Source organism: Alosa sapidissima, chromosome 17, assembly GCF_018492685.1.
Source record: "Alosa sapidissima isolate fAloSap1 chromosome 17, fAloSap1.pri, whole genome shotgun sequence".
Taxonomy (NCBI): Eukaryota; Metazoa; Chordata; class Actinopteri; order Clupeiformes; family Clupeidae; genus Alosa; species Alosa sapidissima.
Genome location: NC_055973.1, coordinates 4,900,554 through 4,923,144, shown reverse-complemented (window position 1 = coordinate 4,923,144; position 22,591 = coordinate 4,900,554). Strand labels below are relative to the sequence as shown.

The 22,591-nt window shown below is 40.7% G+C and overlaps 1 protein-coding gene and 1 long non-coding RNA gene across 2 annotated transcripts in view; one reads left to right on the top strand and one right to left on the bottom strand.

Moving 5' to 3' along the window:
* topbp1 (DNA topoisomerase II binding protein 1) overlaps positions 1-21,732 on the bottom strand; it is a 72,176-nt gene extending 50,444 nt beyond the window's left edge. The window contains exons 1-12 of the mRNA XM_042067545.1: positions 21,363-21,732; positions 20,985-21,077; positions 20,749-20,883; positions 20,442-20,585; positions 20,077-20,258; positions 19,613-19,806; positions 19,123-19,305; positions 18,275-18,438; positions 17,334-17,497; positions 15,718-15,965; positions 3,088-3,431; positions 2,088-2,260 (exon numbers count right to left, since the gene is read on the bottom strand). Coding sequence (XP_041923479.1) covers positions 2,088-2,260; positions 3,088-3,431; positions 15,718-15,965; positions 17,334-17,497; positions 18,275-18,438; positions 19,123-19,305; positions 19,613-19,806; positions 20,077-20,258; positions 20,442-20,585; positions 20,749-20,883; positions 20,985-21,071 — 2,018 coding nt within the window. The 5' untranslated portion in view covers positions 21,072-21,077; positions 21,363-21,732. The remainder of the gene's footprint in view (positions 1-2,087; positions 2,261-3,087; positions 3,432-15,717; positions 15,966-17,333; positions 17,498-18,274; positions 18,439-19,122; positions 19,306-19,612; positions 19,807-20,076; positions 20,259-20,441; positions 20,586-20,748; positions 20,884-20,984; positions 21,078-21,362) is intronic.
* LOC121688150 lies at positions 7,714-12,550 on the top strand. The gene is made up of 2 exons (XR_006024516.1): positions 7,714-8,021; positions 11,137-12,550. It is a non-coding gene; the product is annotated as an uncharacterized LOC121688150 (long non-coding RNA).
* Positions 21,733-22,591: the final 859 nt, after the last annotated feature.

Below are 22,591 nucleotides of genomic sequence, written 5' to 3'. Positions count from 1 at the left end.
CTGTCTGACCTGTCTGACCATGTGCCTGCATGCAGCCTACAGTACCAATGACAGCTGTTCCCTGCACTGCTCAGCCTGATGCACTGTGGACTAGTGACATTATGTTAACTATTAGTAGGCTGGTTAGACTATACAATAAACGACGATCAAAAATCAAATGTGTGGCACAGCAGAAGGCCAAGAGCTTGTCCCTCGAAGCGGATCATCCATTGTTCGAAAATATTTCGGATTTCAGGCAAGTTAAGTTAACCAAAAATATAAGCAAAGCAGGGCTCTCAACTCATACCGTGAAACACATCACATGACGTAAACCACACATGCCTTTTTTATCACGTTAACTTTTAGTCCTTGTTTGCTTCCTCCGATAGCCTATACTGTAATAAGAGTTGAGCTAACGACGGGATCCGTGAATTTTATTCATGTATTTTATAAGCTACATGTGCAACCTACAATGCATATGCGTTTCAAGACACAGCCTACTCAAAACGATTGAACAATAATGAAAATGTAGCCTACACGTCAGTGTTTTACATATCAGCGAATGACTAAACCAGGGGTGTCCAAACTGCGGCCAGCCATGCACTTTAATCCGGCCCACCAAGCATTTATTAGTTTATCATAGGCCGCTCGCTATTTTTTTTCCAGCGATAGACGACGTGGTTAACTTTAGGCTACTGCAAACTGCTTTACACTCTTCTTAGAGAGCGTTTACCATGTCAATGTCAAAACAGCTTGTTACATTGAGATACATACAGTAGTATCTCCATTGCAGCAGATCTAACTACGTTATGCTAGTCCATTTAATTGGGGACGCATTTGAGCGTGGGAGAGAGGGCGATGGCAACAGTAGTTCCCACTACTGACCATTTATAAACCGTGAGAGGGCACAGCCATAGGCACAGCACTAGCCATAGGCTATATTTGAGTGGAGCTGGCAAAGAGTCTTAAAGTGACAGTGCACCATTTATACATGAATTAAACAGCATCAAATTAACAGTATTTCTTAAGAAATTAATTTTCTACAACAAAATTATTTTGTCATTTAAATAATACAAAACATTATTATTATTATTTGTGTGTGGCCCGCTGGCCAATTTTCAAAACCCAATGTGGCCCTTCAGTCAAAAAGTTTGGACACCCCTGGACTAACGATTACAGTAAACTCATGAACACGAAGCAGAGCTTAAGTGGCTAATGGGGAGCGTTTGGAGGATTCCCGGTGGGCGTTTCCCCAAATATTAACAAAGTAGCACGCACAAAACATTTGTTTGAAAGTTGTTTGGAAGTCGCAGTCAAATCTATATTTGCAGTAATTTAGGGGAGTAAATGTGAGGGGAAGAATTTGGGTGAGCCAGATAGCAAGTCCAATATGTTTAGGGAAAAAATATTTTTTGTCACTAAAATTAATTAATAATCGTGATAAATAATCGTGATCTCAATATTGATCAAAATAATCGTGATTATCATTTTGGTCATAATCGTGCAGCCCTACGCTGAGTAATACTGGTATGAGTGTAGATTTCCGAAGAAAACAGTTTTACAGATGTCTGTATTACTCTACCTCATGCCTTCACATCTCTTCACACTGCTGAATTGCATTTTCCTTTTCACACACTGAAATGACTTCATATTTGTATCAGCTGATCAAAACCCCTCAAATTCTCCAATTTCAGTTTCAACTATTTTTCTGGTTCACTTACTGCTCTGTGACAGTAAACTAATATTCTTGGCGTATGGACAAAACGTGGCATTTGAGGATAATATCTTTGAAAAGGAAATGCTGATTAACAATCCCCCCCCCACACACACACACACACAATTTTCTACAACTAATTCAATCAACATATTGATCGATAACTAATAGAATCATTAGCTGCAGCCCTAATTAAAAAGATTATTCAAACTACATTTCAATTACATCAGCCTAACATGAAATGTGTGTGTATTCTGGTTAGAAATGCAAACTGCATTTCCTTGTCTTTGTACTTGTACACTGCACAATGACAATAAAGTTGAATCTAATCTAATCTGATCTAATTCATATGGACTGCATATGGACATATGGTGTGCTCATATGGACGACTCACCTGGCGCCCAGGTGCTTGGCCAGCTCAATGAGGGACTCCCTCTCCGCCCCGGTGAACTGGCTGAAGGACAGCACACAGCCCTTCAGAGGGGACCTGCCCTCCAGCACGGCCACTGGTGTGAAGAGGGGGTGTGAAGACAGCTCCAAGACACACTGCTGCTCCACACACATGGCCTTAACAAACACGACCAACACATCAAATCAGCACACACAAACAACACACACATGGCCTTAACAAACACGACCAACACATCAAATCAGCACACATGGCCTTAACAAACACATCAAATCAGCACACACAAACACACACACAAACAACACACACATGGCCTTAACAAACACGACCAACACATCAAATCAGCACACACGGCCTTAACAAACACGACCAACACATCAAATCAGCACACACAAACAACACACACATGGCCTTAACAAACACGACCAACACATCAAATCAGCACACACAAACAACACACACATGGCCTTAACAAACACGACCAACACATCAAATCAGCACACATAGCCTTAAACACGACCAACACATCAAATCAGCACACACAAACAACACGCTAACCATAAATACATGACACATAATACAATAATTACACTAATACAACTTTAATGACCTTTGATTTATCAGAGTGCACCCTCACAAACCTACATCCATTAATAAGATTATTCATTATATGGACTTCTCACTAACTACTGATAGTAGTTTCAGGATTCAGGCAGGTGCACAATATAGCCTAGTCTTGGTTGCCTTGTAAGTTATTACCTCACCCACTGGCACCCACCCACATTTTTGGAGCAGATCTGAATCACAGGGCACCTCAAAGTATTATTTTCCATAGCTTTGGAAGTTACGGACCTGCTACTAAAATTTATGCTAAATATCCTTATATGGATGAGGTGAAGAATCTAAAAAAACCCTGTAAGTTAGGTATAACTATGCTTTTTAAGGTAATGAAAAAGATGACAGAGCATCACTGGCATCCTCTTACCAGCCAAGTATCTGTGACGACCTCATCCACTGTGGCCTCCACCTCACAGCCAAGTAGAGGGACAACGGCGTAGTCAGCCACCACCCTGCTGCGGCCAACCAGCAACTTCCCACAGCCTTCTTCCACCAGCTGAGACAACTGGGCCTCTGCCTCTACGCCAAAGCCCACCAGCAGGAAGCGCTTCCCCACAAACAGGCCCCCCTGACTGGGCTCGTGCAGGGTGGAGTCCTGGGGTGGGTCTGGAGGAGCTGAGACTGATGCTCTTGCTGGAGCCGGGGTCAGGACAGATAGCCTGTCGCTGGACTTCATGGTGGTCCTGCCCTCATCTAGCTGTGGCAGCTCCACTGCAGACCAAAAAGAGCATAACACAATTACAGCATAATAGGTATGCTAGAATATTATTTGCCTCATTTGTAAATATTTCTTATATAATAATGTAAGGGATAATGTATAGAACACCAGTCATTATCGGAAAATAAGTCCCGACAGGGCAAAAATTATCAGACTTATTTTCCGGTAATGACTTGCATTATTATCCCGCTTATTATACAGCTACTTGGCAAAACCAAAAAAACTCCACGATATGTCTCTTTCCATTGATTTGTTACCGTTTCATCGTGGCTTTTTCTGAGAAACAAATAGTTTGCAACACATGCTGAACTTGAATCCACCATTCTTCAGAAAAAAGCTGATCAACCGTCTGCTTTCCCTTTTGAATGAAGTTCCATTGCAGAAAGTGACTGGACTACTTTCAAAGTGATGTGAAAGACTTAAATCAGAAAAAACCTGTTGCCATTGACAACAACACAAAACCTGTTGCCATTGACAGCGGTAATTATATGTAAATAATTTACCGTAGAACGCTGGGAAATCCCATTCAATTCATCGGAGCGTTTCTACTAGCATAGTGAAGAGCTGTATAATAAATAGCATATGGAATTATATACTCTATACCAGAGTATAATTATATATAGTATAGTATATATATGCACACACTGTATATACATCAGGGTTTCTGCAGGGTTCAGTCAGTCACACGTAAGACTTTTTAAGACCTTTTTATGACCATTATGATTTCAATTTATGACCTACACGAATTACAAAAAATAACTTCAGTCATCAAAATTCCCTTCAAAATAACATTTTTGGGCGATGTTAGAGTCTGGGAACATTATTTGGAAAAGTTTGGCTATATCTTCGTTCCTGTTGTACAATCAACGTTTGGTCATGGGACCTCCACTTTCAAGGTGGAGGTTGATTCGAACCCACTGTGTGTCGGGTAGTGACGGCGTCGAACAAAATTGAGTGATTGCCTGCGCCTGTTGCAAACCTTTTACAGCAACTTTATGCTTTTCTGCATAAACTGTGACTGTGACTGAGGCTTTTATGCTTTTGCAGCTTTTCTGATTCTGCATGTGACTGTAAGGCTTTTATGCTTTTACAGCAACTTTATGCTTTTCTGATTCTGCATGTGACTGTAAGGCTTTTATGCTTTTACAGCAACTTTATGCTTTTCTGATTCTGCATGTGACTGAGGCTTTTATGCCCAATCTAGACAACTCTTACACAATGTGGCTTGATACCAATTGTTAGCAACAGACTTGAGGCAACTACTAAACACACCGTCTTCGAGCCATAGCTCACTAAATGTACACTTTCCCATCCTAGAGGTTAGAGGAGATGAAATCTCTTTCGAGCACAGACCATAGTAGTGTTTCTGCTCAAACCTACACACACACACACACACACACACACACACACACACACACACACACACACACACACACACACAAACACAAACAGAAAATGATGGCTTATGTCATACTTTTCTATTTCATATTTTGGAATACATATAAACGTTATTTTGTTAATAATTTCTAGCATTTTATGATCTGCATAATTACTTATAGTCAAGTCACATTTATTTATATAGCATTAATAGCTCACATTTTTAGTAGTTCATATTGATTTGTAAACTATTACACTTGTCATTACATTGGTGGTGTGTAGGTCTAATTGACTGCCTCTTTAAGAGGAACGTGAAAGTAATTTGCTTTCAGTCTCCCTAGTGGAACATAGTTGCGCATAGTGCAAGGATAGGTGGATGAAATTAATTGTGTTGTCTATCATCATTCTGTCATTAGATAAAATAAATGTTCAACAAAACTAACAAATTCAAGAAAATCTTTCTGGGATCATAGAAGAGATAAGTGTCTTGCAATGTTAATTTCTATGATTCTGGTGAGCACTTCACGAACGACCAACATGACGTGTGAGCTAACGGGAAAATGAAGGCACTCTCTCCAGATGCAAAAGTGTGCCAATAGGTTGCGTAGCTTATTTCTGAAATGTCATTAAATCCAACAGTAGGACTAAATTCACACAATGAAGTTACATCATGTAATACCAGGTGTTTCAGGAGAGCATCGGCAGACACCAAAAACTGTAACCTATTCTGGAACATGGATCTTCTCCAACACACATCCTCTACATCAGTGGTTCTTAACTGGTCTGGCTTTGGGACCCACAGTTTCCGATGTTCATTTAGTCGCGACCCATATATTTGTTTAGTGTTCAAACCAACAGATACGGTGAACTACAGGGTAAGACATGCACAGTAGGCCTACCTGCAGGTCTACTTCTTTGGCGCATGCTGATGTTTGGCATTACATTTGTGAAGTCTTCAACTCCTGATGTAACCTTTCAAAGTACTCGACAGGTTTGTCTTTTTCTTTTTTTTTTTTTAATCCACAAGCTCCACGACCCAGCCAGAACAGTTCCGCAACCCACTTTTGGGTCCCGACCCACCAGTTAAGAACACTACACACACACAGTCACTGCTCCATTCCCCTCCCGCCCACACACACATCTTCACTGTCATCACTCACATACATCATACATACAGTACTCTGCTTGCAATAGTAAGTCCCTTCACCATACTTGCAGTACACTGCCCATGCTGTCATTCACAACTTTTATGCTGTCCATATACCAGACAACTTTGGAAAACACTTTTAAAAGTCCGACAGGGTCCGTGTAACGCTTTGCAGTGCTATGTTCTATTTGCAGAATTCACATGAAAAAAATATAAAAATAGGCTTAAAAATCCGTTATCCATTCTTTAGGACGGCACAGTAAATGGGTTATTGTTGCTTATTTTGATTTTCAATTGAGCACAGTTACGGTTTTCTGTTCAGAAGTTAAAAATTGAAATGATGCGTCAATTTTCTAATTTTCCTTTTTTGCCCTTGTGGTTGTTGGACTGAACCACGAACACCGGGGGGAGAACACCATCTAGCTGGGCCAGGCTAGATGGTGGAAGGGAGCGCCGCCTGAAGTTGTTTGTGATTTTGACTCATTACTTTAGAGATTAATGACAAACTTTTTGGGAGAAGGCACGTTAAACATAACTTTCAGCCTATGTTGAACATATCTACAGTAGCCTATATTTGAATACCATAGCCATGCCATAGCAAATAATTCCCCAAAGCAGAATGTCATCGACGTCAGTCTTGGCTATACCGGGCTATACAGGCTACCCCGAGCACTGTTTGACATGGTATTTTTGCTTATTTAACGCTTTACGCTAGACTAGGTTTCATTAGGCTAAACGAAGACACAGCGGTGAGCCTAATTTATCCGTTTATCCATTTATTAATTTCAACAGCAAATAGCCTACATTGGCCTGTAGGCTACTAGGGCTCACGTAGGCCTACTCATAAGTGTCAGGACGCAGCAATGTCTCCCTCTGCATCTGAAGTTCTGATCTCGAGCTGACATTATCAATCGCTTGGCACCTTGATGCAAGCGGAACTGTGTTTGATAGCCCTCCATCTCTACATCTATTTTTTACAGTCTATGCTCTACATCCGCTGATAAAATGTGATCACCAACACCGCGCGCCAATATCTATCAGGTCACCCACCCCTACGCGTGGTTCAGCCCAACAAAAACAGTAAAAAAAAAAGGGGCCAAAATCCAATATTAACTGAATTTTACTTTTGTTTCCAATCCAGTTTCTGTTTTCTTTATCTTGCGTGACTAATGACACATTTAGAAAATAGCAGCAATTATCTATTTGCTGACCAGTTAAAACAAATTGAAAATTGGATTATTGAACACATTTTTTATTTGGACCCGATGGATGGAACAAATAGAACAAAGCACTGCAAAGCGTTACACGGACCCGACAGCCTCTCACAAGTTATATAGTCACAGTCACCGACTATGATTTTACAAAGACGCAATAGGTTGTGTAGCCTATTTCTGAAATGTCATTAAATCCAACATACAAAGGGTTCAAGCAGCTGTGGGATAAATTTTATATGTCTCTCATTGAATGTTTAGTATACCTTACATACATGTAGTGAAATCTAATTGTCATCTCCTTACTCTGACCCTTGTGTTTTCGGAAACTCCTATGTTAGAATGTTTAGTTAAATTAACCCTTGTGTCAGCAAATTGTGGGTAACCCTCAGGATGGGGGGTCATAAACATTTCTTATCTTTGTCAAAACACCAGATGGTTAAGTGATTAATGGAGGGTGACAACTTGTGATTTTCCATGGGTGTGGGGTAAGGTATAAGAGTTGGCTTCACCCACAGATGTGTGGGCTTGTTACTTTGACATTTCATGTGGGTAACATTCTCCCGGCGTCGTGAATAAAGCTGCAGTCTCACACCAGTTGTCTTGGATTAATTTTGACCACATTAATGGCGACGAGGATGGGATTACCTATCTATGAGGCACAGTGAGGAGGACCAAAGGCGCAGGACCCCAACCATGTCGACTGGAGGGAGATCTCTTTGTGATCTTGGGAGAAGGCCGTCATCGGCAACAAACACTGCTTTGCGGCACCCAGCCTGGCCAGAGGGAATCCTCCTGTGTTTCGGATACGGTAACGACCGTATTCGGTGGTCACAGACAACGTGGTGGTGAGTCCCTGATTTTACACTTTGAGGTGGTAAAATAGGGAAGGAAGGCCTGTCCCTATCCGAGAGAGGGGTAGTGGTTGAGTGCACATTTCCTGCCAGGGATAGTGGTAGTGGCCTTACTGCCTATGCGTAGGTGGTAAATTGTGAGTGCACTGTTTTTGGTTATGCGCATTATATTTCCTGCCAGTGATAGTGGTAGTGGCCTTACTGCCTATGCGTAGGTGGTAAATTGTGAGTGCACTGTTTTTGGTTATGCGCATTATATTTCCTGCCAGTGATAGTGGTAGTGGCCTTACTGCCTATGCGTAGGTGGTAAATTGTGAGTGCACTGTTTTTGGTTATGCGCATTATATTTCCTGCCAGTGATAGTGGTAGTGGCCTTACTGCCTATGCGTAGGTAGTAAACTGAGTGCTCTGTTTTTTTTTGGTTATGCGCATTGGTAAAATAGGCCTGAGAACATTGGGTATCTGATAAGACTGTCATCACATTTTGTTGGGTTTTGCTCTGCTTTTAGGCGTGAGGTAATTGGAAATAAAAAATATCAAGGGGACACTGCGATGGGGAGCAGTAAGAGTAAAGCTATTAACTTTCCTAGAGGAGTATAATCCAGGGTGTTTGAGGGACATGTAGAGAAAGTATGAATCTAAATGTATAGATGGGAAATTAGCAAGTATGGAATAGGTGAACTGAAGGGCAACATCATTCATCTGGAGTGTTGAGCATATAAAAGCAAAATGAAAGTAGGTCTATGGTAGACAAGGTAAAAGAAAGTAGGGCTATGGTAGAGAAGATAAAAGAAAGTAGGTTAAAGAACAGTAGGAAAGATAGACCTGTGCAGAAGAGAGAGAGGCAAAGGCTATACGGAGGACATCATGGACTATGTTATGAGCCAGCTTGTTACTTGGAGTACAGCAGCTCTAAAGGAACTGATTAATGCACTGAAAACTATGAAAGGCTTGAAGGAAGAACATGGATGTGGCTGTGGGGCTAACCAGAGGAGAAGGCCACTTAGCACGTCACTGTCACAAGGAAAATCAGAAACAGTACTGGGATCACCCATCACAGCAGCGCTCTCAAACTCCTGTCTGGTCTCAGCATGACAAAGCTGAAGAGGACAGAGAGGTCTGAACAGGAGACCCTGTGGTGACACTTCTGATTTACAACTTGAACTGTTTTCCTCAACTCACTCTGAATGTATCAGCACAGCCTACTCAGCCAACTCTCTTTCTGTTAATGGGGATATTTTTCTTTTTGAACGAGACAGGAGCAGATATTAGTATGAAAGAAAACAAGGATAGTGTAAGTTTATGACAATGAAAAGTGCATGGTACAGGAGTATTAGATCAGTTCATATTTGAGAGAGTTCCTTACCCATGGGTAGTTAAATGTAAAGAACATGTAGTAAAACAGTATTCCTACTCAGCAGTGTTTGCTCCGAAAATTTACTGGACTGGGACTTAATGTGTAAATTATATCTTATAATTTCACTCAAACATAATGGGGTTGGTTTAAAGGGACCATTAGCAAACAGCTTAGTATAGTATTAACATCTCCAGTCTCAGTCCAGGAAGATAAGGAAACTCCAGAGTGCTTGCATTTTGTGATGAAATCTGTTCATGAGACCCCGGATCCGGAATACTTAGAAAATGGTACCAATTAGGACATACAGTTAAGACTGTTGAAAAAGCCGGCGTAATTACAAGTAAAGCTACTCTGCAGATGTAGTAGACCTGTCACCTGGTCTGACATATTTGTTTGCAAACTCAATATTATTATCCCCATGTTGATTTTTATTTAGTTGAGGTGTGGTAAATGCCAAAGATTGGACGCATGTCCAACACACCTTGGGTTATGTATCATCATCACAAAAGACATCATTTTTCCAAAAATGGTGTTTTTGTAAAAGTCACCACTGTGCAGAGACAGATCTTTGAACAGCTTTCCTTCTCTGCAGGAGGAGGTTGTGACTCAAGTTTGACTCAGAATGCAACGTGTTTCTCTGTAATTGATAGAAAAATGCATAAGTTACAATTCGAGCGGATCCATATTTTAGTTTTGATTTGCGTTTATTTTCAAAGGATAAGGTATTTTGCCACATTTGCCACAAAGATACACAGAGTCAGGGGCCGTTTCAAACAAAGCTCTGGTATCTTGCCTCTAAAAATTCATTCTGCTTATATCAAGCCTATTATCAACTATGTCGATAATGTTTTACTAAGAAGTCCGTCTAGTGAGGTGTGCCAAATTGACACTGTGGCAAAATTAACATTCCTGGCCAGTGTAAGACTGAAAGTCTCCAAACAAAAGTTGCAACTCTGTCAAGAGAGAGTGAAGTACTTGGGTCATATACTCACTCCTGGCTGTCGGGCCCTAGATGCATCTCGCATCTCAGCAATAACTGCTTGTTGTCCCAGACCCGAGACAAAGCAGCAAAAGTTTTGCTTCCTAGGAATGATTGGCTACTGCCGTGCTTGGATTCTAAATTAAACAGAGAGGCACAGCCTCTCCAAGCATGTGCAAATACATGTAAAAAACTTGGCCGGACTGACAATGTGACTTGGACTGACAATTATGATAAGACCTTTACATATTTGAAATAGGCATTAGCCTCAGCTTCAGCTCTTGCCTACTATGACTTACTTGACTTGTTGACTATGATTTATTGGTGTGTGAAAAAGCAGGGTACATGTCAGGGGTGTTATGTCAACAGCATGGGGGTCAGCACAGACCAGTGGCTTATTTATCTAAGCAATTAGATGCAGTAGTGAGAGGAATGATGTGGCAGCAGCTGCAAGTCAAGTGTTAGCTGTGCTGACGTTGTGTTGTTACATTCACTAACTGTACATGTCCCACATGAAGTACACTCACTGCTTCTAAAAGAAAAAACTTCAAATCCTGTATCTATATATCAGCATGTGGTATTAACCCTGTGGCTCTTGCATGATTGTGGTGAAGGTGTCTCTATGTACACTAAACCTAGCTCTGACATTTCTAACACCTTTGTCAAATCTTGTTCTTTGATGGCTAATCTATACGTTTGGAGTCCCGGAGAGGTAGGGACTGGCTACTCTGTAGTGAATCAATTTGATGTGGTTTACTCTCACTCTCTCCTAGATATTTTTCTGTCCAAGCAGATGAATTGGTAGCCCTATTCAGGGAATGTATTTAAGCAAATGGGAATCAATTTGTATTTATATATATAGTCATTATAACTGGGGAATTGTGCATGATCACATCTACAGACAAACCTGTACAACATAAAAATGGGATAGCAATATTGTTAAATGCCATTCAACTCCCTACATCTGTGGCTGTCTTAAAATGTGCAGCCCACTCTGCAAATACAGATGTTATCAGCTGGGGCAATAGGAAGGCTGACGCGGCAGCTACAGAAAGAGAGCCGCGCAGGGGGGAGTGCAGAGAATATCACCAAACTTTTTGAAACCACATTTCTGAATTTACAAATACCAGATGTAGTTACATCTGAAGAGGCTTTAAAGGAAGCATAAAAGCATCAGATAATAAGGAAAGATGGAAATGGAAGAATTGTAAGGACAGAACACATGGTCTGTGGGTACAGTACATACACCGACAGACAGACCGGTTTTTCCAAGATCTTGTTTCCATATTATTGCTAAACTATCAGTGGCTTAGACCATGCAAATACTATGACATAGACAGAAGAGAAAATATATTTAACACTAGGATTCACTTCAGTAGCAGCCATGTATTGTGCAAGGCGCATTATGTGTCTAAAAATTGATGTTGCACTTACAATGAGAGTCAAGGAAGGACATCACCCACCATCTGAAGGCCCGTTTAAGCACATAATGATGGAGTTCATTAAATTCAACAAATGTAGAGGATATGAATATTGTTTGGTGATAGTTGACATGTTCTAAAAAAGTCAAGCATGCGAATGCCTTATCAGTAGCTAAGGCTTTAAAGAGAGATGGTGTGCCTAGATGGGGCACAACAGAATTGACTAAAATCATAGTGTCAACAGGGATGGATTGGGTGACAGCTCTTCCTTTGGCTCTACTCTACCTCAGAGGCCGTTCATCAAGATCTACAGGGTTTAGCCCTTTTGAGATTTTGACCGGACGTCCCTTGCCGGCTCCCACCTAACCTAAGAGATATACATAGGACAATGGTTACATGCGAGAACTGATTGCTGCTCTGTCTTCTGTTTCCCAACAGGTGGCCTCAGCCCTTCAAAAAAAAAAAAAACTTCCAGGACACACCTAGCCAAGCCAGGCTCCTGGAGACTCATCAAAGATTTGTAAAGGACACTGGAACCTCATCAAGTGTTCTTAGCGACACCTACAGCCATGAGGATTGCGGATAGAGACTCTTGGGTCCATTTGTCACACTATAGAGTGGTGAAGAATCCGGAACAATACATGGATTGAACTGAGTATCATAACCAACAGGTGGTTGCACGAGAGGATTGACAAACATTTTTTGCAATAGGCTGAAGAATACATATTTTGAAGAGGATTAATAAAATATCACTAGCATCTTATAAGAATATTCTTTCTCAGTTTAGTTAGATAAATGTTACAAGTTTGTTGTTTTGGTTTATTTTTATTTTTGACAGTAACCTGAGGAGGGACTAAACCACCCAAGTCAGCTCTGCTGTTGAAGACTAGGATTAGGTTTTATTTTGGGTTTGAATAAGATAAGATGTTGGTGATTGTTTTGCTTATTATTCATCTAAGGGTTATAACTTTCTCCCTTAAGGATGAAGTGTGTGGTAACAATAAAGTATGTGAGTTAGCCTTTTGTGTCAAAACAACATTAACAGGAAATAATGACACATGTTGGGTATGCCAATCTTTTCAGGTGCAAGCGTTTCCCTATATGACTTCTCAGGACTTTGTATGTGCAGCAGTTCAACTACAGTATGTACAAGCCCTCAGTGTCTTTCAGCAGTGGCATGATCCCATGCCAAGGGGAACTTATGAAGATTCAGATAAATACTAGATATTAAGATAGAAGAACATGGTAATGACAGAAGTATAACAGAAGTCTGACCTTGTGTTGAATGCTCGGTGTAAATGATAATGACGCTTGTGATTTCTTTTGTTTATTGTGTCATTTATATATATTACTGCATTAAGAATGTAGCTTTATAGCTCCACAGGGGGGAATATGTGGGATAAATTTTATATGTCTCTCATTGAATGTTTAGTATACCTTACATACATGTAGTGAAATCTAATTGTCATCTCCTTACTCTGACCCTTGTGTTTTCGGAAACTCCTATGTTAGAATGTTTAGTTAAATTAACCCTTGTGTCAGCAAATTGTGGGTAACCCTCAGGATGGGGGGTCATAAACATTTCTTATCTTTGTCAAAACACCAGATGGTTAAGTGATTAATGGAGGGTGACAACTTGTGATTTTCCATGGGTGTGGGGTAAGGTATAAGAGTTGGCTTCACCCACAGATGTGTGGGCTTGTTACTTTGACATTTCATGTGGGTAACATTCTCCCGGCGTCGTGAATAAAGCTGCAGTCTCACACCAGTTGTCTTGGATTAATGTTGACACAGCCATGTAATGATTAAAAGAGAGGAAATCCACCAAACCACTGTAGTGCCAAAGCATACCCACAGGGATCAACAATGCCAAGAGGAAAGGGGATATCCGAGGACATAAGAAAGAGAGTAGTGACAGCCCATCAGTTTGTGGAAAGAACCATGTCTGATGGGCTCACAAACTTTCAAGCAGCACTGTATATATATATATATATATATATATATATATATATATATATATATATATATATATATATTTGACAGAGTATATCATTCTATATACTCTATAATTCTAATACTATATAATTCCTATAGTTAGTTACTAAACTAAGTAGAACACTGGAGTTAAATTTACAGTTTTACAACTGTTTGCAGTTTAACATATCTACTTAATAAAAGTGGAGATCCTGATGCTTTCTGGGGATTTCAGAGGAATGGGGAACATTAAGAGGAAAAGATTTCAAAACGTGATCATGAAAGTGTAATCTTAGACACAGGGTATCTGCACATTTTCCAAGTGCAAATTTAAAGACTTTTAAGACCTTTTCAAGACATCTAAATGAAAAAAATTAAGACTATACCACGGCAAAAAGATACATACGACAACTTAAAACTGTTTTAGTTTTTTCCTACTAATTTTAACCCCCACCCAATTTTGGATGTCTACAGAAGTTACCAAATATATTTTGACGAAAGAAAAATAATTGTGTGTGAATTACCTTCACAGCTATAAATGCCCAATTTTAGGTTCTGGGCTGCTTGCTTTTGAAGCTGGCTGTACATATTTGGTTGTGCTTACTGGCTGAGGCTGACTGTTCTTCACCTGCGTCTGTAGTAGCCTAGGCTACTTGCCAAAGACATGTGCACTGGACTGGATTCCCTTCAATATTTTAGAAAAGTTAGACTAAGCTATTTAAATATTTTAATAGGCCTACTTTATATAATTTACTATGTGCATCTATTGTCCCATTTGCAGCACAGCAAATTAAAGTTAATCCACTACTTTACATTTTGCATACCAGTTGTATCTAAACCAACCAAAGCTTGACTGAAACATCGTAAAACCATTGACTTTAATTTAAATTAATTAAGAGACAGGTCCTCCTCGCATGATCCTGCTGGTTTCATCTCAAGCACGCACGTATTATGAACGCATGGTTTTTTTTTTATGTAGCCAGTCGCCAACATTCAAAAAATATGCAGTTATATTTCACAACTTTTGCGAAGTAGGCCTACTGGGAAACGCTGGCAAGCAAGCTGCTGTCAGATATTACAGGTAGGCTAGCAACACACGCTGGAAAGATGCAAACAGATCAACTTAACATGTACAGTATTTCCTCCTGATTGCGAAAACGTTTTTTTTTTTCTTCTGGCAGTCCATGGTTCCTTCATAAATTGCGCAGCAAATTATCAGACGAGTGACAGAAGCACTGCACATAATATGACCAGCAGTCTTCGCGTCCATAGTTTGTGAAACGATTCTGCGTCCGAGCAAAGATTCTAGATACCCAGCGCAACTCCAAAAAGGAGGACAAATGCACGTCCGGCTTGAGGCTGCGCCGGACGCCGGACAGGGCTTTTAAAATCCATATGTCTGGCCTAAATTCGAACGTATGGCCAACTTATTGTTAACTGGCTTACCAACTCTTTCTCCCGCTGACGTAGGCTACCTGCGTATCTTAGGCCTCGGCTACACCACGAAAACGTCAGGCATATTTGTACATACTGTATTATTACCGTTTTCACATCTTTAACCACACCCGTGAAAAATATCTTCACTCTGCAACCACTACACTTCCTCCCGTAGCCTGTCACTTACAATTGCATTTTAAATACACGAAACGCGATGGAGACATTTCACTCGCTCTCTTGCACTCGCTGGCGGTCCCATACGCAAATGTAATACCTCCCTTTCGAAAATTCAAGACATCCCAGACAATTTAAGACTTTTTTAGGCCTTAAAACCTGAAAGTTGTATTTAAGACTTTTTAAGGATCCGCAGGAACCCTGTAGACAGCTGTTGTTTAGGAAGGAGTTGCATCACACTACACACCCACCTAAAAAAAACCCTAGATTTTCCGGACTTCACTGACAATTAAGGCAAATGTATTTTTATACATCTGTAGCTGCTTCTGTGAAGAGTGACAGTCATACCAATAGTGGTGTCGTCATTCATGTACTGGGAGAGCAGGTCGTCATCAGCTCTGCGGTCTCGGCCTGGACTCGGGGCAAGTGGGGCAGTTGCAGGGGTGCGGGAGCGCGAGCCAGAGGTGCGGGTTGGCTGGAGGTCCACTGGGGTCGGGGCAGGAGGGAGGCAGGACGGGTGGAAGTAACCCTCTTCTGGCAGGAGGCTGCGACTACTCAGACTGTCCAGCAGCCACTGCACCGTCACCACATGGGGTCTGTCAGGGGAGCAAGTGAAAAAACAGACAAGAGCTGATATTGGAAGACAATTAAAAAACAATACAAATATTTTTTGTTGCTATGAACTAAAAGTACTGAGATAGTTTATTTTTATTCATCTATGTAAGACAAACAAATAACAACAATAACAAAGGGATGCCTTTTAAAGTACAGTTAAAAACTTTATGTACTTTAAGAACCATTTGCCTTAATCATGCGGTCAGTGAAGTGTGTACGGAAAATCTACGGGTTTGTTAAAATGTAAAAAAAAAAAAGATACAAATGTTTCTTTTTTTTTTATTCCATGTTTGTCACCAGTGGGGTATACTACGAAGCACGTTAGACATATCTAGGCTATGTAGACATATCGAGGCTTCACAAAGCCTTGACTCATACGTTAAGTGATACTACGATAGCAGTTATGTGATATATTTGTCAAACTAGGCTTTCAGGTCAGATCTGTGCACGTTCTCGGTGTTGGGATGACGTTGGCCAATCGTGAAACATGGAGACGCACAAGACCGCTTATATTAAAAATCAATTACTTCCGCATTTCTGAGCAATAGTGTAATCTACACTGCAGTCATTTTTAGTGTTTAGCCTATAACATCAAATAAATCGATTGTCACCAGATGTTGTATGGTATGCACGTCCATAGTGGCATATTTGCACGCACAACACTATTAAAGCGCATTCGAGATTCAAAATGTTTGTAGAGGCGGAGCTCCACCTGTAAGATATGACAGAATCCTACATGTGAGATAACAGTGCTTTGTTTTGCTACAACACCTACAGAAGGTTCAACAGTAGAATGTGCTATATCATTCACATATTGGTATAATTACTCCCCATGGTAAGAATTTGTCATCCTGCAATATTAACGATATAGCTGATGAGACGTTAAAGCAACACCAAAGAGTTTTTTGTAACTTATAAGAATGTTTCCAAAATCGTTTCAGTGGTTCATCAACTCGTAACAGGGTGAACGGCACTTCTGCATTCGCTTCGCGGCCCTCTATCGGCTATAACCACACTATGTAAGTTTGCCAGATCGGGTAGCGGATCTGTAGTTCGATGGAATGAGACATAAGAAACTACAAATTTGACTTGCATCTGATGTCGCAATACATCGTACTTTCATAAAATCATGCAACATATTCTACCTTGTCTGTGGACATCGTTATTTGCAAAGCCCGTGCTGGATGAACAAATAGCGCGTGTGCGGCAATCAAAAAGTTCTTTGGTGTTGCTTTAACACATGCACAGTACAATGATGTTACATCGTGCAATACCAGGTGTTTCAGGAGAGCATCGACAGAGACACCAGAGACACCAAAAACTGCAACCTATTCTGGAATAAGTCAGACCTGTGTGTAGTTTTGGTGAGGAAGTTTTTCATGTCGGGGTCGGGGTCTCCCATGACTACGTGTGTGAGCTCCTCGCTTGGCTGGTTGAAGCGTAGGCCTCCAGCAGCGTTGACCATGCGGCGGAGTTTCTCCAAACGCTTCCCAGTCAGGCCACACAGGTATAGCTGATAGGGAGGAATAACAGCTGAACAGTTCTCTTGTGCATTCCCTTTTTTACTGGCATTAAATATTCAAATAAACCAAATGAAGGTATTAAAAAAAAAAACTGATCTTAAATTATAAAGGCTTGTTCCCTGTGTTCATTGTGTTTCTGTCAATCAATATGTTCCCATGCACACCATTATTTAATTCGAAATAATGACAATATTGAACAGATGAATAATCAGTCGAATCTCTTTCAAAGCTACCTATTATAACGATAAAACGCAATACAATTGTGCCTCTAATCTGATGAAATTCACCTCTTGGGGTCATGAATGAAATAGGAACAGAGACCATGGGTAGTCATGGCGCAAATACTACTTCTACTGCACGTTGCTAGTTTATTCACAATATGCTGAATAACATGTTAACAGGCACATTCCTGTTTCTGCTGGACATGGAAAAATCTTATTCTGAATATTGCCATAACCAGAATATGGTCCTTAATCGGGAATGTTGCTGTTTACATGTTAATCGGCTTATTATGAATAAACCAGCATTATGAATAAACTGCAGCAGAAGTAGTGTTTGCGTCATGACGTCCCCTAGTCTCTGTCCCTAAATTTTATTCATGACTGCAGAAGAGGTGAATTTGATCAGATTAGAGGTGCTATTGTTTTGAGTTTTATCGTTAAAATAGGTAGCTTTGACAGGATTCCACCAATATGGTGTGCATGGAAACATAGTCACTGATGGCAAAAGTGGATGAACTCAACAGCAACAGCAAGTTGTACTCTTACCTTACAGCCATCGAGCAAGTCCTCATCTTGACACACGGTGATATCAAAAGCATCTATAGGATCAGGAGTCTCCAGGCGACTGCCCGTTGCCGTAGTGAGGGCTGTGTCGTTCACGGTCATACTGGCATTAGAGATGTGACTCAGGCCCAGCAGCGATGGCCCATCTGAGATTAAAACACTTGTTGATAAAAAGGTGCTATGTGGAATTTTTTTTTGTTGTACTTTAAAACATTCAAAAATTACAGAATATGACAGAATAAAGAGTTAAAAAATAAAAATACAATACAAGTCAGTGGAAGAGTGCAGTGTGGCTGGATTCAAGACAACTACAGAATTCTGCATAGCTACTTTAAGGATTAGGCTGATACCTGATTTTGAAATTAAGATATTCCTATAATTGTGTGATGATGAAATATTCCCACATGGAGCTTTTGTGATATCTCCTCCCAATAAAACAGTGGCTTTAAAAACGCAGAAAACATGTGCTGTGTCATTCACAACTTTTATGCTGTCCATATACCAGACGACTTTGGAAAAGACTTTTAAAAGTCTGACAGCCTCGCACAGGTTATATAGTCACAGTCACCGACTATAATTTTACAGAGACTGAGAATCTTTCAGGATCACTATTTACAAGATTATACTGTCTGTGTCCGTTGTGTTTATATTGTCTGTGTCACTATTTGCATGACCCAGACACCTCACACTGAACAATTAAGATGGAGACAGGAGAGTGTCGCTCCAGTAAAACTCCCATGATTTCATTTAGACTTTGCAAATTTACTCTCCGACCCTGAAATCGTTTGAAAATCGTATGGTGTAAGGCTGGCACTATGCACTCTGCTTACCCTGCGGTCTGCTCTTCGCTGAGCCAGTGGGGGTGGAGGTGTTGACACGACTCTGCTTCTCAGCCCCTCGCTCTATGCGATACAAGCTCTCATCCTGGCAGAAACCCTTCTCGATGCTGTCAAAGAGCCAGTGGATTGACACACAGTATACATTCCACTGTCGTGCACACTCATACTTCTGACCTGAGGGAGCGAGAGAGAGACGTCCACAAATGTAAAAATGGAGGTGTACATAATTTCCAAAACTAAACTACATATTTCCATTATGTTCCCACCCATCTTCACCCAAGATCACAAGTATGATCTACACAGAAATCTACAACTATAACACTTGAGTACATGATAGAATGTCAGATACGACCACTTTCCAAAGGACGGCATAGAGAAGGCTGACACGAGAACAGAGACCAGGCTTTTGTAACACAGAGAGACACATGGATGCAGAGATGCCCCGCCACCCCCGTCTGAATCCTGGTGATGCCCCACTCACCTGAAGGCTCGCTGACGATGAGGTGCGTGCACTCGTTCATGCGCAGCTGGCCGGTGTAGTGACCGCCGTGCTGCTCGCACAGACGCTGCACCTCCTTCCGCTCCACAGTGGAAAGGCCCGTCACACAGACAGTGCAGCCCTGCAGTATGGGACACAGGTAGTCCTCTGAACGTAGGTCAGAGTGCTGGAACAGACTGAAGAGACAGGGAAGGAAAGAGATGACGATGCACAAAGTCTTGAAAATTATCAATTATAAGTCATATACATATACACAAGATTTAGTAGGCTTTCTTTGAGTAATCTCCTGGGCACAGAATTGGTAATGTTTCACTAATATTTTTGTCTTCAGAATGTTTCCTAAAGACAAAAACTCTACCCTATATATTTAACGTCAAGGGTCAGTTTTCATCTACACAGGGTATTTCTACACAAAGAGTGAGGTTTTCCTTTCCTTCAGAACTTACCTGTCCTGACATTTATCCCAGCATGTTTTAACCCATGAGGGTAGAAGAATAGGCTTTCCCAGGCTAGCAGCCACCAGGTACTTCTTGCTGCCCACTTCACCTGCCACCAGGTGTGTCACAGTCACATTGAGGTCACGGTAGACACGCCCACCCATAAGTTCAACTAAGTCCATCACATCTGACTGAAAGAGAAGAGCAAATACACAAACATTTCTCTTACAGCTTCCAAGTGTAGTAGAACCTTTAGGCTAAGTAACATAGTCAACAAAAAATATTTGGCAGTTCACAACACCAATACACCACATATTGTGAACCTTGTTAATCTTAAACAGACCAGAGAGCAACAGAAGGAAACAAATCTTTACCCGGGTTTCTTTGTCCAAGCTGGTGCAAGAGATGGTAACATCAGCCATGGCCATACTGTACACTGGCTTCTCTGCTTTGGGAACGCAGCGTTGCTGCTGCAGACAGTGCAGGACCACCAGAGGACTGACAATTCTGCAGCCCAACTAGGGGAACAGAGTGACATGTAAATAAAAGACAGAGCTAAAATACGAAGGGTAAATGGTGGAAGAGGACCTAAACACAGCTCAAGAAAAATTAAGCAGATGGTTCAGTTCAGGAACATTTTTTCTAGTAATGTACTGTCAATGGGTTAGACAGGACACAAACCTCCCTGCAGTGTTCAAACGCAGCGCTGGTGAAGTCACTGAATACAAACAATGACTTGTCATTGTGGTCCAGCTGTAATGCTGCTTCTTCATCTACGATGTGAACATACTTCTCTGACTGCAACTCTACAATCGCCTATAAAAAAAAGTTAAAAAAAAGTTAAAAAAAACACAAACAACCAGAGAAAACTAATTAGGTAATGTTAGACTTGACACTTCACCGCCAAGGATTCTTACCTCATAAGCTTGAGCTGATAGTTTGCTTTTCTGACCATTGCGTTCCACAAATTTTACAATGTAGCCATCCTTTTTAGACGGTGACATATTTCACTAGAAAAAATGTCAGCAAGTTTAGTAACTGAACAGATTCAAATCGTAAGACTGGTTCGAGGTTCAACATTTTAGAAACTACATTTAATTTATCATTTACGACTTAAACATTGTGTAGCTTTTGAAGAGCTAACGTTAGCTAACATTAACGTTAAGTAAGTTAACGTTAACTATTACATGATTTGACCAATGGCCTACGTTAGTGTGTTAGCGTTAATGTAAACATTAACTAGCCGTCTTATGCAGAATGAACTTAATGTACCAAAATATTAGAAATTGACTTACAAATGTTTGCTTGTCAACATTGATGGGTATGTAGCTGACGTTAACGTTACAGGCGGCTTTCCCTCTTGGCTGCAAGCAAGCTAACAAAAGCACAGTAACTTAGCTCGTGCCGTGCTGTCCGTGGATCAAAAAGCTAGCCAGCTAGAACTAGACTAGTCCGATATGTTTATCTTTGCGAGAACGCTAACATGAAGTGTCATTCATGTATTAGTATATGTGTCAGTAAACACGTAATAAGCCTGAAGTTTAACTCTACACAGTTGTTAAAAGACTGATGTATAACCCCGTCAGAATGAATATCTAAAGCTATTAAAAGTTCGCGCCAGTCGAACTTGAAGGTAGACTACAGGCGGAAGAGTGTATCGCTATTTTGGTCCCTGTAGCACAGAGTTCCGTCAAAGCATTCCGTGTACGTCAGACCCTCTCCTACAGGCACCTTGCAGATCCAAGCGTGTGAGAAATATTCATTGACTGTATCTAGTACCTATAGCAAAGAAAAAGATTTACAAGGCCTCTTTGACCCACATGCAATGACAAATAAAATGCACAAAATAAACATGGGAGAGTAGTTTGGTTAGCTATATACTGAAGCTATATACTGAAGCTGAACATGTGCCCTGCTAGGTCTGGGAGAAGGGGGAAGGTCTGGTGTCAGGAGGAAGATGGAGGGACTGGTGCACTCTGTGTGTGTGTGTTCACGTTAAATAAAAAAAATAAAAAACTAGTTTGTATTTAACGTTAAGCATTTTTCCGGTGGATATGTTGAGTTTTAATGAACTGTTTTATTGAATTGTGTCGGCGTATATTATGTATTGTGTATGTACTGTCTATTTTATTGGTGAGACCATGCCTGACATGACATGACAAAGTAATTCTCTATAAGGAGACATTCCAAAAACTTGTCATATTATATATCACTTCCCCCCAACTATAATGTTATCCTTTGCTACATGTTCCCCATCAAGGTCCATCATCCATCTATATATTTGATGTTCATGTTCCAGTGTTGCGTAACAGTTTTTTTTCACAGTTGCATGAAGCCAGCAGTTAGTGGTAATTGTCTACCAACAATTTAATGAACAGTTATTTTCAGTGCAACAGTCCAACTGTTTAGGTAAAGTTGCAAGTAGCCCAGCAGGTTATTTTATATTTTTTAAATATATTTTTGCATTTTCTAATCAACGATATTCGACATCTGTAACAAAACTAAACTAGTTGGACACTGGAAC